This window comes from Halichoeres trimaculatus, unplaced genomic scaffold (genome assembly GCF_033239565.1).
Source record: "Halichoeres trimaculatus isolate MK-OKI-2021-1 unplaced genomic scaffold, fHalTri1.1 fHalTri1_scaffold_15, whole genome shotgun sequence".
Lineage (NCBI taxonomy): Eukaryota > Metazoa > Chordata > Actinopteri > Labriformes > Labridae > Halichoeres > Halichoeres trimaculatus.
The window spans coordinates 15,478,497-15,494,408 of NW_027437193.1; the positions used below are offsets into that span (position 1 = coordinate 15,478,497).

Sequence of the window (15,912 nt, forward strand, 5' to 3'; positions counted from 1 at the left end):
TCGAGTACAGCAGTTGTCATGAAATCAGCGCTGTGTCATGTACACCTTTAATATTTGATGTTTTGGGGAGCTGAAATTTGTGGCTACATGAGTGATTTTTCAGAGTTTTTTAAACGAGTTAATACACAGTAAATTTTGTTAAGCTTGTTCTAACGTGCTTTTGATTGAAATTTTTAAAGGCCTGCTAGAAAACAGATGGAAGAGGAAGTCTGTTTTGAGACATAAAGGAAATATGTTATAATCTTCCTGTCAGAAAACTAAACGAAACTGCTGTTGAAATTTGACCAAACTTCAGGATAAAGTGGAGCTGTTGTATTTTAATCAAATTTTGAATAATATTTTCTTAAACCATTCTCTTTTAAGAAAGAAAATTCAACCTATCTGTGATGCCCAGAGATCAATAACCACTCCCCCTGCCACTCTGCACAGGCAAAGGCCTGTACAGTACGAAAAGTGTGACGGCAGCTTTAAGTTTTTTGTCCGATAAATCCTACTCAGAAACTCAGCAACTCTTTTCTCTTAATTACACACTGTATTCATTAAGTACAATGTTAGATGTAATAAAAGCTTCTTCTTAATTTGAACAATTAAAATGCAGAAACATATTCACTCCTGCTCTATTTTTTTCCTCCCCCGTTTAATTGTCTATTAACAGTTACATCATTCCTAGTTTATAGGAAGCTGCAGTATTCCAGTCTGTTCACAATTAATGATCTGTGGCATAACACCCATTAACACTTTTCTAATGTGACACAAAAATATGGTTAGTATTATCATTAAGGAAATTATGATGGAGCCGTGGAAAAATCCCATTAGCACGGCTGTCAGTGCTCTTGACATGCAGCTCAGTGTGTTGGACGGGGTGTCGCGGGAGCTGGCCGATATCTCTTCTTATTCCATGGCATGTGTCTCTCTTGTTGTCATGGATTGTGTGCCACATGGAGAAAGAGTTCTGAATCAGAGGCAATGATTGATTTATACCACTGCTGAAAATAAAATGATAGACGCTTGGCTTATTTACAGAAATCTCTTTTTCTTTTTCCTTTATGCATGAATATTTTTTAAAAGCTAAATTTGCAAAAATTCCGTAATAGGATTATTGATTCATGACATTTCATGAGGCTACAAGTGGAGTTCCTTTTTTGAATACATGCTCTCGTGATTTTCAGGGCATGGTAATGTATGAAGGATTACAAATATTATGCAACATGATTAACATGCTCCTCTATTGCAAATTATTTATGACACTAATCACCAGTTCAAATAATGCTCATTAAGAAAGTTATTCATGTGCAGTGTGTGTCCTCCTCCCTCCCTTCTCAGCCCTAATTGAGGAGGGTTGACCTCTTGACCTGAGCTAAATTGAGTTGTAGTCCCTGTGGCGAGCGTCTCCTTCCCGGTCAGTCAGGGCGGATTACACAGCCATTGTGTTCGGCACTGTATCGTCCAAACTGGCTGTAACCAAGCAGATGAGTCACGCATATCTAGGAACACACTCAGGGCTTTTTTTATGCTCGAGAAGTGCTGCAAGACACTCATACACACAAGTATACTCTCACACAAATACGTGGCAATCCTGGAATAAAAGCGGAAAAATGTACAGTAGTTATACACACTCAATTTGTGTGTGGATACACACTCTTCGATGTGTTCTCTTACACAACAGGAATCCATTTGATGGATTATGAAAAGGCCATGCTGCTGAGAGTTTGTCATGTTTTGCTTATTCATGTCTATTGAATCATTAGTTTTACAGGGGTGTGATGTATCATGTGTTGTACATGCGATGATCAATCTGCTCTGTTTTCGTACTCCTTTCCTTTTTTTTCTCTTTTTGACTCATTTTGTTTTTGCTTCTTGTTTTTGCTCTGCTATCTTTAGGAAATTAAATCGCCCCCTTTTAAAAGGAAATTTGCTGTCTTGGGAATTGTCACTCTCAATATGATGACAGTAACTCTTCGTTCATTTTTTTGTGTGTGTGGCCAGTGTGTTAATTAGTGGCCTTTAATGCTGTGCCACTTGTTGTGGGATTATGTTTTTTTTCCTGCTCTGCGTTTTGAAAAATCAAAGGGGCATTGCTGAAATGGTCCCAAGTGTGTTTGGTATCGTATCAACACAACGTAGCAGCATGATTACAGTTTGTCACTGACTGACTGATACACTGTACCTTGTCAAACATTAATTAACTGATAGCAGTAGCAGTGTTTCATTCACTTGAAGTTATAGTCATTATGAGGTGATCATGCGCTTGAGAGTGTATTAATTAAAACTGTCCAGCTATTTGTATTGGCACTGTGTTCTGACTGTTGATCAAATGTCCAGCTAGCGTGAAACATCACAGGAGTTTGCCCTGACTTGACGGCTCACCCTCTATAATCACTCCTAGCTAGCTATTAATTATGTAGCAGACAGGTGCAAATGAGAAAAGAATTTGCACTGTGATGGAAGTTGTTTACTTTAAATGACAAAACTTTTAATAAGTTCACAGTGGTGACAAATCATTGCAAACGGCAGTAATGTTTAAGATCTTATGGCATTGTAAAATAGAATTTTCTGCCTGAACTGCCTCATCTCACCAACAGGGACGGTAATCAAAACAAAAACTCGGGCTCCCACCACCAATCTCTGATAGAACCATGGGGGATTTATTAGGACCCCCTATCCCTGGCCCATTTAAATGATCCTAGATGCAAGGCGCTCAACAGTGCTGGAGAAACTCATTAAACTCTCAGGGCGTCAGTCACTAAGGCCTCCTTTAACAGGACAAGGTTTCTGTGTTGGCTGATGCAGCCCTCTTCAGCAGCTCAGAGGGATGTACCTACATGGTGTCCAACTATGTCTATTCCATCACTTTTAATTGATTTTGTTAATTAATTACCAGGCCCAAGACCGTTTGTTTTGCATTTTTTTGTGTGCATTAATTCTAAATGTTGCTGAGGGAAATATTTCTGATTAGAGACATTCTCGAACGTATTTAAGCAGAGGCAATTCTTTACTTTTTGAATGAAAGCTTCTCTTCCTTGGGAATTTAGTTTTGGCTGGACAAGGCCCAACAGTGAAACATACTTGCTCCATCGTTTGCCATCTTCAAAAAAAAAAAAAAAAAAAACAGCTCGACACTTTCCTCTTCATTTTTCACTAAGGTTTGACACCCTGCTTGACACTGACTTGTGCTCCCCTGAGGGAAAGGCTTCTGCCACCATAGGATCCTGCCTTAATTATGCAAAGTACAGGATATTTTGTGCGATTTTAAAAGTGCGCCAGTTTCTGCTTTGGCAGTCACTGCCACACTCCCCTACTGGGAGGTCCTGTCAGACTCCCCCCTTCCTCTTTGCCCAGGAAAATGAAAGGCTAGAAAGAAAAGACATAATGGAGAATGCATTTCAACTGCAGGGGTGGAACGCAGAGGCGTAAGAAGTCCTCAGTGAGACCCTCATTTTACATGGAACAGGTGGGAGACTCTTTTGTTCTCTTCCCGCTGTTAAAATCCATTTCATTTCTTGTACTTGACATGCCACAAGGAACTCTCACCAGTTCTTAAAAGGCTCCAATGTAAAAGGTGCCTGCCTTTTTACTAAACAGAAGTCGAGTTTTTCAAGGCCGGTGCTGTTGTCAAAAAGTCAAAAGTGGTTTAGTTGCCATGCGCCTAATGAGTGCAGATCAAGCCGTCACTATTTTGTCAGCCATCCTGTTAAAGGGCAAAAGCACTTAGTAGCTGTTATGCATCTGTAGTTGTTATGACATGCACTGTGGATATTTACACTCGTGTTTTTATAAATGTATGTTTTCTTTTCGTTTAAGTAGATCCAAGTCTGCTTTCGTGAGCTCTATGTTTATACTGGAATCTACAAGTCGCGTCTTTGATTCTGGTCTAATTTAGCTATCCGAGGCACTACACATCCTCTTCACTAATGCAGTCATCAAGGTGTTTTTACTTGGTCACTGTTGATGTTGGGAGGACGTTTCATGGGAGACCTTCATAATTCATCAAGTCATTACCCAGTCCAATATGTTATTTACGTGGGTGGCTGTTTGCCTTGTTGCCAAACCTCATACATATGAAAGGCTTGTGCGGATTCCCAAACCACAGGTTGAGCTGTCGAAAGCTGTTGAAATCTCTTGGAGTTTCCATACAGAAAATCTCAATAGTAAATAATAGAAAAGAAGGAAATCTCAATGTGTCTAACTTGTTTTTCACCGTTAACTGTTTCTTCCCCTCTTTTTCTCCCCCTTCTCTTTTTCTGGCAGTAGAAGACAATGTGACAGAGGACCAGCACAGTCCTGGGCAGACTGCCATTCCAAGCGGTAATGCTCCATTTCATATTTCATCATTTTCGGCTGGAAAGTGGATCATGTGTCTGTGCGTGCGTGTCTGTAAAGTCTTTGTTCACTTCAGAACGTTATAAAGTATGTATTTCCTGTTTTTGGAGGTTTCTGTACTGTACACTGCATGGCTGCATGTGTTTTTTGTAAGAGACGGGCACAGCGGCGAAGCTCTTTTTCTTTGTTTGTGTGTTTGTGTGCATGCGTACACACAGGTGTGCTTCAAGCCGTCCTTGTGGTTCTGTGTGTTCCTGCTTTTTTTTCAACTCTTTGTTTCCCAACCCTCTGTATGATGTAGAATAGAGCTACCCAGATGAATGTGTCCTGTCTCAGCGCGTGCCACTCACAGTGGCCCTCCAGGAACAGAGCGGTAATTCAGGTCATGCTAGCAGAGAGCCCCCTATGAATGAAGCCTGCTCCTGATGCACCACACTGTATATTTTCATTTCATTTGTCTCAGGTAAAGGTTAAGTCTCAGGCGTGGTTATTTTAAACCCGATATGGATGGCTTTGCCCAGCAGGCTGGGGACCATGGGTACTCCTCAGCTACCACATTAGTCCAGCATTTACCCATGCCTGTCTGAGTGTTACTGTGCAAAATATAGGACCTCCATTCATAGATCCTCGCTCTCCTCATCTGCTTGTCTGCTGCGTTGCTGTTTAAGGTTTTCATTGTCCTTAAGTGTGGTCCCTCAGGATGTCCGTGGGCTTTCAAAAAGTGTTAATAGGTGATAAATCAAAAGTGCCAAAATTAAGCCCATTAAAAGTGTTAAAGAGGTATTAATTTTAGAAAAGCAGGTATCATTTTTCAGACTGAGAGGTGTCCTATTCTGATTGACATTCAATCCACCAAAGTTTGCGTTAGTTCATTTAAACGTGGGCCTTAGCGTATCTTGATCAAAAATCTTCCTCTTAATCCTGAAGTCTCAACCTTGCAGATTTTGATTGATGACATCATATTTTGTGGACATTTGACTTCTCAAACACAGGCAGTTTTCGAATTCGCCTACTACATACTGCTTATGGGGCTAATTTTTGTTGTATGCTACGCTGGTCCTCAGTTCAAAGAAAACGGAAGTTGGTTACAGCTGACTTTTTTTTCCCAAAAAAAACTTTATTGAAAATGTACAAAATAAACAAACCACAAGTAACTTATCTGCAAATATATTGCCAGAGAGAGCATTTTATATTGACTTTCAGTGGTGGAGATGATGAGGATTTAAAGATAAAAAAGAAATGGCTCTTACATTTATATTCCTCTGCTACTCCGGTTGTTGTTGCTCCGCCCTCTGCCATTTTCACTTCTCATATGAGACCAGGCGCGTTGCATTATGGGTAACAGTATGCGAAGCAGACTGGTCCGATGCATACTGTGGATTTTTCCCGATTCAGTACGTCATCCGGGTGTTTTCCTCATACTACAACTCTGACATTTGTTGGCATACTGCATACTGCATACTGCATTTTGGTCGAATCAGTAGGCACTGCTAGTATAGTATGCGAATTTGAAAACGTCCATTATGCACGCTCATCTGGTTAGCAAACTGGCTGCCATGTCTACAACGTACAGACAGGGATTATTGTCATAACGGAAAAATGCAAGTTTTCTGACAGCTGGGTGCACCCAGTGCTGTGAAAGACCTTACATTTAGAGACTGGTTCAGGCGAGTTCATGCTAGGCCGATAACATATGTTTATGTTAAAATCAAATAATAGCAGTTTACCAGGTTATGTAGTGGATGCCAGTTTGTAATGCATCAACAGTTCATGCAGTGATTGCCTCTTCGTTGCAAATTTTATGTTGTTTTATTTTTATCCACAAAGTGAAATAAAAGTGGAATGTGTGTGGTCAACATCAGCACGTCTCTAAATCAAAATCTAAAGAAATGTTAGAAAGTTTGCTAATAAACACTTGCAACTCAGTGTCTTAATGGTTCAAAAAAATCTGTAGGAAGTAAACAAGGTATTGAAAGGTATTAAATTTTGTATTTAGATGAAACATTCGATTCTTTACATTTTCTACGAACCCCTCCCTTACTTGTTGACTGTATATGTCACTAAATGCATATGTATAAGTTTGGTCTTTTCCAGAAAATGCAGAGCAGTATCTATCTACAGCAGTGTTAATGTGTATTGATAGGTAATGGTGGGTGGTTCTGGGGGAAAGAAACCCCCTCCTTAGCCCTCTAACCCCAGCTCAAGGGGATGAAGGACTGGGCATAAAAGGCAGACTTGCCTCAGAGACCTCCTGTCATCCAGAGCCAAAGTAGAGCTAATGAGTGTGCCTGATTACAACGACCCCCTCAGACACACGAATCTCCCCTCTCCTCCCCATCCCTCCACCACCTCCATCTCTAGAGTGAGGGGAGACAGCCGCCACATGATCGATGTCTGCCTGTGGAGAAATCAGGAGGGCGCACAAATTAATTTCTCACTTTCCTCATTTGACTTCGTCTGACTGATTTACTTTTTAACCCCCTCACAGGATGCAGCTCAACGAATGGTCAATAAGGAAAGTGATGTTTAGAGCAGCAAACTTCTAGGACGCAGAAAGATTCCTCACGCTGTTTGGCAATTTGTCACTTTCCGACTTTTTTAAAGCGTTTCCCTGCGTAGCATGACTTCATCCTTATGATTAAACTACTGCCCAAAACGAGCTCCTTTTAACGGCAAATTGAAAAGCTGCGGAAAAGCTCACCTGCTTGTCATGCATTTGCCACTTTGACAGACGTGGCCACAATAGCCATTAGACTCCTGACAAGCTAAGGGCTTAATCAGACATGGTGTCAAGATCAGCCTCATAAGTAGACCCCCAGTTGAGCTCTTCTGTGACTCTGCAAGCGTTCGGTGGGCCCTGCATCCTGTTTCTCATTCATGTTTGATATGTGGCAAAGCCAAAGGAGAAATGCTAACAAAAGAGGCCCTCTAAAAGACAGACAGTATTATGCATAGTATAGAGGGGCAGGAACAGTATGATATCTGAGATTTAATGAGGCAGTGTGCTTTTTTACACAGAGAGTGTCGAGCAGGCTTAAGATCTGCAGCTTGGCTTTACCACTGCGCTGCCTGTGTGTAATTATAACCACATGCTCCGTGCTTTTTCTTCTCTCTTATATATACATCCCTTTCTTTTCCCCCTTTTTTTTTTTTTTGCTCTTGGCTGTGTCAGATCGAGGCAGTTTCTTTTTTTTTCAGGAGACTGTCAGCTCTGTCACTGTGGAGTGGACTGAGGAAAATAGAAGTGTTACAGAGATCTGAAAGGGTGTCTGGGTGGCGAGGTGCCGTAGCGTAGAGTAGAGCAGCATAGCGTAGCGGTGCGGCGTCTGAGATTCAGGCTCTGGCTGAGGTTTAGGCTGCCCACAGATCAATGTACTGCAGGGCTCAGTACAGCAGGAAGAGGAAAGGACTCTTTCACTCCACCACTTCAGAAAATCATATTCTCTATTATTCATTTCCTTTGATGTTTTACAGCACTAATGGCATAGCAAGGCGCTCCGTTCAATATTATCACTCCCTGTGAGAGAGCCAGTGAGACAGAGAGATAGGGAACATTTGATATGTTCAAATGTTGCTTCTCATTCAACTGCTTTGATTCCCATTCTTCTCATACTCCTGTTATTTTGTGATTCAGACGCTCTAATGGTGGATGATGCCATCTGTGTACCTGTTAGTGTGTGTGCTGTTTCCTTCATGTAGCATTTTAAGTGTTTGTTATCACTCCCTCAGTAATTGTCTGGCACCTTTTTCTCTTTCTGTGCTACTTTTATCTTTAACGTAGCATGCATCGTAAAATTTTCATAAATATACTGCATGTTTTCTGGAACAAGGTTCAAAACGTATGTCTGCACATCTTTTTCAGCTCGTAAAGCATTTAGCATTTTGAGAGAATTAGCTTTTGATTAACATCTCTGCTAATCTACTTTCAAATTTCAATGCATCATGCATCAAAATATTAAGCAGCAATTAGTCCTTGTTATGAATCTCTGGGACTTGAAGCAGATAAAACAAATGACATGCACCGACCATATGAACACAACCGCCCCCCCCCCGCCATGCAAATTCCTGACAATCGTTAACAATCTGGCAAGTGTCAAACTCACAGGGTTGTCGTTGGATCATGACATCCTTTAATGATGGGGGATCAGTGGATGTGACGGTCTGAGTGGAGAGCCCCAAATCCCCTCCACACAGAGGAGGATACACTCGAAGGCACATGTGGCATTAGAATGTAGTGTGACCTATATATGGCGGGTGCTCTGCAAAAAGTTTTAGATTTTTAAATAATGAGGTGCCGGCAACCGTGTGAAGGTTATTCAATCTTAATGTCCTCCTATTTCTGACAGCCTCCCTCACTCTGATAAAGGAGCGCGCTCACCTTTGATCAGGCCCGCCGACATGTGTCGACAGAAGCTGCTCGCTGGTTAAAATAAATTCTTAATTCGAACTTGGGGGTGGGCGGTTGCAGGGTGGGTTTGCCGGGGAGGGGGCATCATTGGATCAGGATCTCTGGGAAATGATGGGGAAATGAGGAGACGGGTGAGCTGGTAATGATGTTTTTCAACACCGAGGTCTTTCATTGCAAAAAGAAAGAGTGATCATGCGAGACGTAATGTATCTACAGGCAAATAAGAACATGCCCCTCAGTGATTTCACACTTTTTTCTCAGTTTCTGAGCTATATTTGAGGAAAAACAACGACACCCTTTGCATGTTGGGTTTCCAGAGATTGCTTTGCAGCCACAACTCACTGGTGTGTAGTCCTCGTTCTAGGCATTTTACGTTAATATCATTATGTCTAGTGTTCAGATTTCAGTCTAACTTTTGGGATTCAAACTCTTTTGGTTTGTGCGTCGTCCATATTCTTTACGCTTCATATTTTTTCCTTCTAAGCATTCCTGTAGAATCATACCCCCCTCCTCTTCTCCCCATGGTCAGTGCCACCTGTCTCAGTGTGTGGGCCAGACAGCAGGGGGACAAGTGGGGGCTCCCCTGCTAAGGACCCTGGGTCCCTGGTGGGGCTAATGGAGCAGAGAAGAGAATATCAATTAAAAGGTTATAAATATTTAAAAGCAGAAATATTCAATAATATAAGGGTGGGGGGTCCAGGGGACTCTTTAAGTCCCAAGATGAAAGTTGTGGCATGATAAATGTCACCAGGCACCATAAGAGACGAGAGCGTGCATGATGGATGGAGGGGGACTCAGACAGATATTACATGCCTCTGAAGACGTCAGTCACCATTCAGAATTTAACATTTAGTACAGTATTAATGTGCGTCTAGTGCCATAAAGATCAGAGATCCACTCTTAAAAATCGTAATTATAATCCTGCCATGGATAATCTGTCTAAGCTACAGTTATCTGACTTTGAGATGACCTTATCACACTATGGATCTCACCTGTCTTTACCTTCAATATCAACATTTTCAAGCTGATTAAGAAAATTAATGTGGTGATGAAAACAAAATTTCAATATGCCACGCATCATCCCTTAGACCTCATATTCCACATGTGATTGTCAGCCATTCCAAGCATGCTGCTATTGATCTGCTGTCCAGCCTGTAGAGACTGGTAGAAGAGGATGTCCTGATCTGATGGATTACTGTATGAGGCCCAGAGGCACAGGAACCTCAGTATTGACGTGGCTCTTTAATCCCAGGGTTGGACGTGACCTTGCCGTGTCAACTCCCCCAACAAACCAACACCGCCACCCCCCAAACATGTAGCAGTTTACACTTCTAGCGCTGCATCACAGTGGTGCACCGGAGGTCACTCGGCTCAACCGAGAGCGACGACCCTGCTTGGTTTCACTGTCGCAGCTGAGGCTTGTCACCCGAAACAAGAGAAACAAGAAAGGGAAGAATCAAGTCGCACATGCATAAAACTCATAAATATCCATTTCTTGGAATTTCATTTTCTTGTCATCTAAAAAAAAAAATGGGATAAACAACTTGGTATGCCCCAAAGAAAAATGCATCTGTATTCAGTACCTTGAACTGTTCTAACCAACGTTAAAACATAAAACACAGCAATCAGTTGCTTTCTCTGACAGGACTGTGATAATATTAGAGAAATTAATGATTCATAAAGACCACAGCAAGAAAAAAAAATCAAAGTCTTAACCTCCTCCACAGGCACCCTGTGAGAAAGACATTTGTGTCCACATCTCAGTGCATATTGTGAATTCTGTGCCTGTGTGTGTGTAGATGAATCATAAGTCTATATTGTGTGGCTTTTGGCCTCAGTCAGAAGTGTTTCCCCCAGAGCAAGAAAGGCCTGCATCTGTGAGGATTGGGTTGGGATTTTCATTTTCTTGAAACACCTTCTGTTCTGTTCTGCATGGTCCCACCGGGGACCACAGTGCTGATATTTTTAGAGGGCATGTTCCGAGAGCCTCAGTCGCCAAGAGGGAAGGACAATGGAGGGTGTGATGTTACATCAATACTTGGCGCAAGTGGGGGGAAAGGAAAAATCCTGGGTGGCCTTGATGAGTTCTGGACCGCCTTTTTTCCTCAAGGAATTTCTCCGAGCACCCTAAAGAAGGAGAACTTAAAATGGCTGCTCATGTGTGTGAGTGAACACCCACAGTATAAACACCCACACCTGCAAAATCCGGTGCCACACAGTTTTTTTGTCCGCAGGCGCTGTTAAGTGTGAGCTAGGCGAACAAACAGGCTTTCTCCAAACGTTCCCCTCTGGAGTTTCAGGACAAGTGAAGGAACACTTAAAATGGCTGCCAGTAAAGGGAAAAGGCTCTCCTCCCTCTAGTAAGGCTTAACCAGGGTGACATGATTGTTTGATTGTAAGTATGGCTTTTTAATCAGTCTTATTGAGAAGAGTAATGGTCACAGTGGGGGAGGAAGAGGGCTGCAGGCCATGCTAACTATTCATAAGACGCGGGTGAGCGCCAGCTTTCCTTCTGAGTAAAGATGTTTACGGTCTCGCTTTGAATGAATAACGCAAGTTTTGATTTGTTGTCCGAATATTTAAGCAAACTCCAGATATGACTGGTCCATGATAGATGATTCCTGGTCCGGGTTCAGGGTAGTCACTCGCCCACCCCTGGCACTGCTGCAGCACAAAGCCAACAAGAGACAAAACTGCAGATGGATTGAAGAATATTGATGTGCGCGACCCGCGGCTGCCTGCGAGCAAGGCTGAATAATTTAGGGAAGTGTGTCGTGACGACAGCCTAACACACACCAATCTGGGTTTTGTCTGTCTTACTGTGCTACACTCCATACATCCGCAGATCTGGCCTGGATGTCTAGATAATATGGCAAGGTCTGTCGCCTTTGATAGACACTGACTGATGCAATTCAGCACTCACTGAAGGAATTTCATATTTCTTTGGTCAAGCCAAAACTGCAATCCAGGATTTATTAACTACACATATTCCCATCAGTCTAGTTTCATATACTGAAGTTTTGCTTGGGTGAAGCAGGGCAAACACAACGTAAAACCATTTCTAATAACAGAGGCGTGTGTGTATGTGTGTGTTGGGTTCGTGTGAGTGTCTGTGTGTGTGTGAGAGAGCATTGTGCCACCTTGTCTGTGTGTGCCTGTATTTCTTCACCCTCACCTGCCCAACACTTCTGTTATGGCATGAGTGGTTGAGTTACAGAGGCCCAAATTGAACCTGCATTTTTATTACAGCTTTTATTATTGTTTTTATTAAATCCAGACTGTAGAAATCCATTTTATTGTCACCCAGAGGAAGCTGTAGTGCCTCACTGTGCGGGTCACCCCTCTGACTATGTGGTGCTGTCATTTCCTGTGGCTCGGCAGATCCAGAGTGCGCCCTCGAGAGGGCGGCGGAGGATGGTGAGACCGGGCGTCTGAGGAAGAGGCTGCTCTCTCCAGAGGAAGGAGAGGAGGGAGAGGAGGAGGACGAGGAGCCCGCGCTGCACAGCTGCGACAGCTGCCGGCAGGTGTTCGAGTCGCTGAGCGATCTCACCGAACACAAGATTAATCAATGCCAGCTGACAGGTAAACAACGTTCAGCCCACCGAGCCTCCCCTCCACTCTGCCACTCAGCTCTTCTCCCACTCCCACTCTCACTCTATGCCTTCACCAGAGAGTATGCCACACTATGTTTGTTAGTACACCGCACCAAGGGGAGCACAACACCAGACTACCAGTTTTCTTGGTAGATCTCCAACAACAAAAACACACACAGGCCTCACACACACAGTGCATGTTATTTATATGCATCAGTACAGACATGACACACAAATAAGCCTCCCTCCATGTGTTCTGATAATAGATCACTTTAGGCTGTAGTAGGATAATTATAGTGTTTGCATTGTGTCCTTGACTATTTCAGTCCAACATTTCTTCTTCAGCAGGATATTATTTTAAAGTTTCACTTTGGTGTAGAACGTCGCTGCGAGGTAACCACCAACAGGAAACAAATCCTTGCTCCAGGAAAGTCCCTTCACTTGTCCCAGCGCTAGCTAGCTGCAGTAGTAATACGTAGTGGGAGTGAAAGAGAAGGATGCCATTGGCAGACTGTGTCATTGACCTGTTGATGGATGAATAGGGCTATAAATACCCTGACAAGGTGGCAGACAGAACTAATGATGTGAACTGAAGGTTTCCATGTGCTTCTCCTGCACTCGCTGTCCTCCTTTACACGTCCTGATGGGCCTGAATTAAGAAACACCATCTGACACACATTTCCAAATGTTTGGGCACAGACCTTGTCTCTTCCTATCTTGTTCAGAAACAGAACATGAGAAGGCTAAAGTGTAATGAATCAGTTTTTGATGTAGTACAAAAGCCACTGTTTATCATTTCAAAGCTAATTCGAAGCACTGCTCAAGAGAAAGCCTGAGTAGTTCCTACCCTGTTTACATTCAGCGCAGTTTGATTTCATATTTTGCAACCCACAACCAGCAAGCCACAAATTATAGGGTAGTTTTCCCACAAGTTTTGCAAAGATTTTCCATTAACTTTTAAATGGTTTCCCAAACTCTGCATGTGTGTGTCTGTTTGTGTGTGTGTATCTCTAAGCCTACGCATGTGTGTTCCGTCACAGCCCAATTGGTGTTAATTTAAGCAGAAATGCATACATGTTCACTGTGAAGCTGTCCGTGCATGTGCTTGTTTACATGTATGTGTGCCTCAGGTGTGGTCATGCATGTGCAAATTCAAAGTGACGCTCAGTCGGCTAAAGGTGTGAAAATCAATGCACGGTTTGCTTTCACATCACTGTCATCCTACAAAGGCATTCAGTGGCTTCAGGGAAACAAAGTGCAGAACCTCCTGTTACCCTTTTTTTCTAAATGTTACACCCATTTCCATTGAGCACATACACAGTCATCAACAGTGTTTTGTCAACCTAAGAAATGAAAACACAAAGGCAGTATTGAGACACAAGGGGGACTCTTTGAATTCACCTTTTTTTACATTATATGTTTCTAGTTGAGTTTTTTTCTGGAAATGGTCAAAAATGTGATAAGACTTGTGATTCAGGAGCAGATGTTTTTCTGCTCTGCACCACCATAGTGTGGTCATGACTGAGTCAGCCATATTTTCTCTATAATTAAGCCCAGCTTTTATAAATGTCAATCTTACGGACAAATAACTCTTAATTGCTCAATGATGAAAAAAGCGCAGTTTGGATAAGAGCCCCTGTGGAAACCAAACAAAAGAATCTAATTGCCATTAGGGTATTGTGATTGTGCAGAAACACTCTATTAGTATTCAAACACAGTGGGAGAAAAGAAACTTCTAGATGGCATACTAAGTACTTTCTGTGTGTGTGCGTGTGTGTGTGTGTGTGTGTCTCTGTTTGTGTATTCTCTGGAATATGGGAGGAGATTTCCTATGTGGCATTATGTAGACATCCATGACCAATTAATCTGCCTTACATCAAGTCTCTACTCACAGATGGATCCTTTATTAGAACCATTTTCTAATCAAGCACCAGCACCTGCTAAACCCTTCATTTTTTACAATTTCAAATGTTTTATTTTTGGTAAACAAATTGCAGAGCTTGACTGGAACCAATCCACATATGGAGATTTGCTTGCTGTTCCCTGACAGAGCACAGCTCGTTTCCACCAGCTGATATCCCATAAGCGTTTACGTTATATTACCAGAACCAGGCTTGCCCATGCAAACCCACTTCTGCACATGATCTGGGCCTCGTTGTACTTCGCATCTATGTTCTACATAAAAAAATATACAGTTTTACAGCAGGGATGAGACTAAACAGACTAAATCAAATCTAAACAGATTCTAGCTGCATGTCGACCACACCCGATGGACAGAAAGAAAGAGAAAGATGTTACATGTCACCGCGATCAATGGCGGCCATTGTCTCCCTCCCGTCTGGCAGAGGTATAACACCTTTCCATGCACTTAAGCCGTGACCACTGCAGTGCGCTAAGGGAGCGCATGGGTATGGATTGCCTTGTGTCCCTGATGCGATCGGTGCTATTGATCGCGCTAATGCTGGACTGCGGAGGAAGGCGAGAGTCTGAGAAAGGGAGCGAGGGAGAAAGAGGGAGATGGGGAGAGAGTAAGAGAAGGAGAGAGAGTGCTGAAGGAATGCGTCCCCAGGGAGCCCGTCTTGGGCTGGGGCAGGGCTTCAGGAATGCTCCCCTGGAGATCCAAGTGAAGGCTAGGGCAGGGCTGGAAGAATGCTCCTCTAGAGAGTTGAGAGAGGAGGCTGGCTGGGGCAGGGCTAGAGGAATGTTCCCCCAGAGCACCCCTTTAACTCTGGAGCAGAAGTGGAGGGGCTCCACGGGGGGAGAGAGAGCGCTCTCCCCTGTCCCCCCTCCGGCTCCAGGATGGCTGCGGATCAGGTTTCCGTGTGGGGATCAGCATCCTGCCGACAGGGCTTTAGGCTGCCCTGGGGAGGAGACAGGAGGCTGGAGGCACTGCTATTCCATAGGCCTTTCCAAAAACACTTCACAAATGCTTTGTCTCACTGTCTCACTGCATTGTCTGCTCAGCCTTGTATTGTTGCTGATCCTTCATGAAGAAAGAGAAACACTGTCTGTAGTATGACTTTTGTTCTCAGTTGGCACAAGACATGTTCATATGTTGGAAATGAGATTGCAGTGGTGGGCAAAGAAACATGCCTTTACACCTATTCACCAAAGAAATACTTTGCTCCTCAGCTCATATCAGCCTGTGTTTACTAGCCAGCCCACACTGTAAATAAAAATAACACCTCTTGCTCAGAGTTTAATTCAGAAGATTGCATTTTCACAAAGCCCTTCTTTCACTGTCAGCCCTCCAATTCGGTGTCTCTGAAGGTATTTGAATAGCCCAGTGCACACATGGGCTGTCAGCCTGGTGGCCATTCTTTCATTACGGGTCCAGCTCCCTTGAGCAACACCTTTTCTTGTGTCCTTCACTAGAGGAGGGGCATGGCTGCTCCCCTTAGAGAGATCCGTGCCCTGCTATTTTAACCCTCTGTGAGATGACCTTTTTAATAAGTGTCTTTCTCTGTTTTCCTGCCGGCCACTGTGCGAGCAAACAGAGCATGTCTTCTGCTTCCCTCAGATAAAGGAATCAATCAGAGAGGGTGCAACAGAGAAAGCGAGGGAGATAACTGGGCCATATATGGATTTATA

The 15,912-nt window shown here is 43.2% G+C and overlaps 1 protein-coding gene across 5 annotated transcripts in view; it reads left to right on the top strand.

The window, feature by feature from the left end:
- Window positions 1-15,912, top strand: part of LOC141804132 (zinc finger protein 521-like) — a 96,159-nt gene that overhangs the window by 3,665 nt on the left and 76,582 nt on the right. For 4 of the 5 annotated variants that reach the window (XM_074688420.1, XM_074688422.1, XM_074688423.1 and 1 more), the window contains 2 exons: window positions 4,249-4,305; window positions 12,110-12,310. In XM_074688420.1, coding sequence (XP_074544521.1) covers window positions 4,249-4,305; window positions 12,110-12,310 — 258 coding nt within the window. The remainder of the gene's footprint in view (window positions 1-4,248; window positions 4,306-12,109; window positions 12,311-15,912) is intronic. The other variant, XM_074688421.1, reaches the window with a different exon arrangement.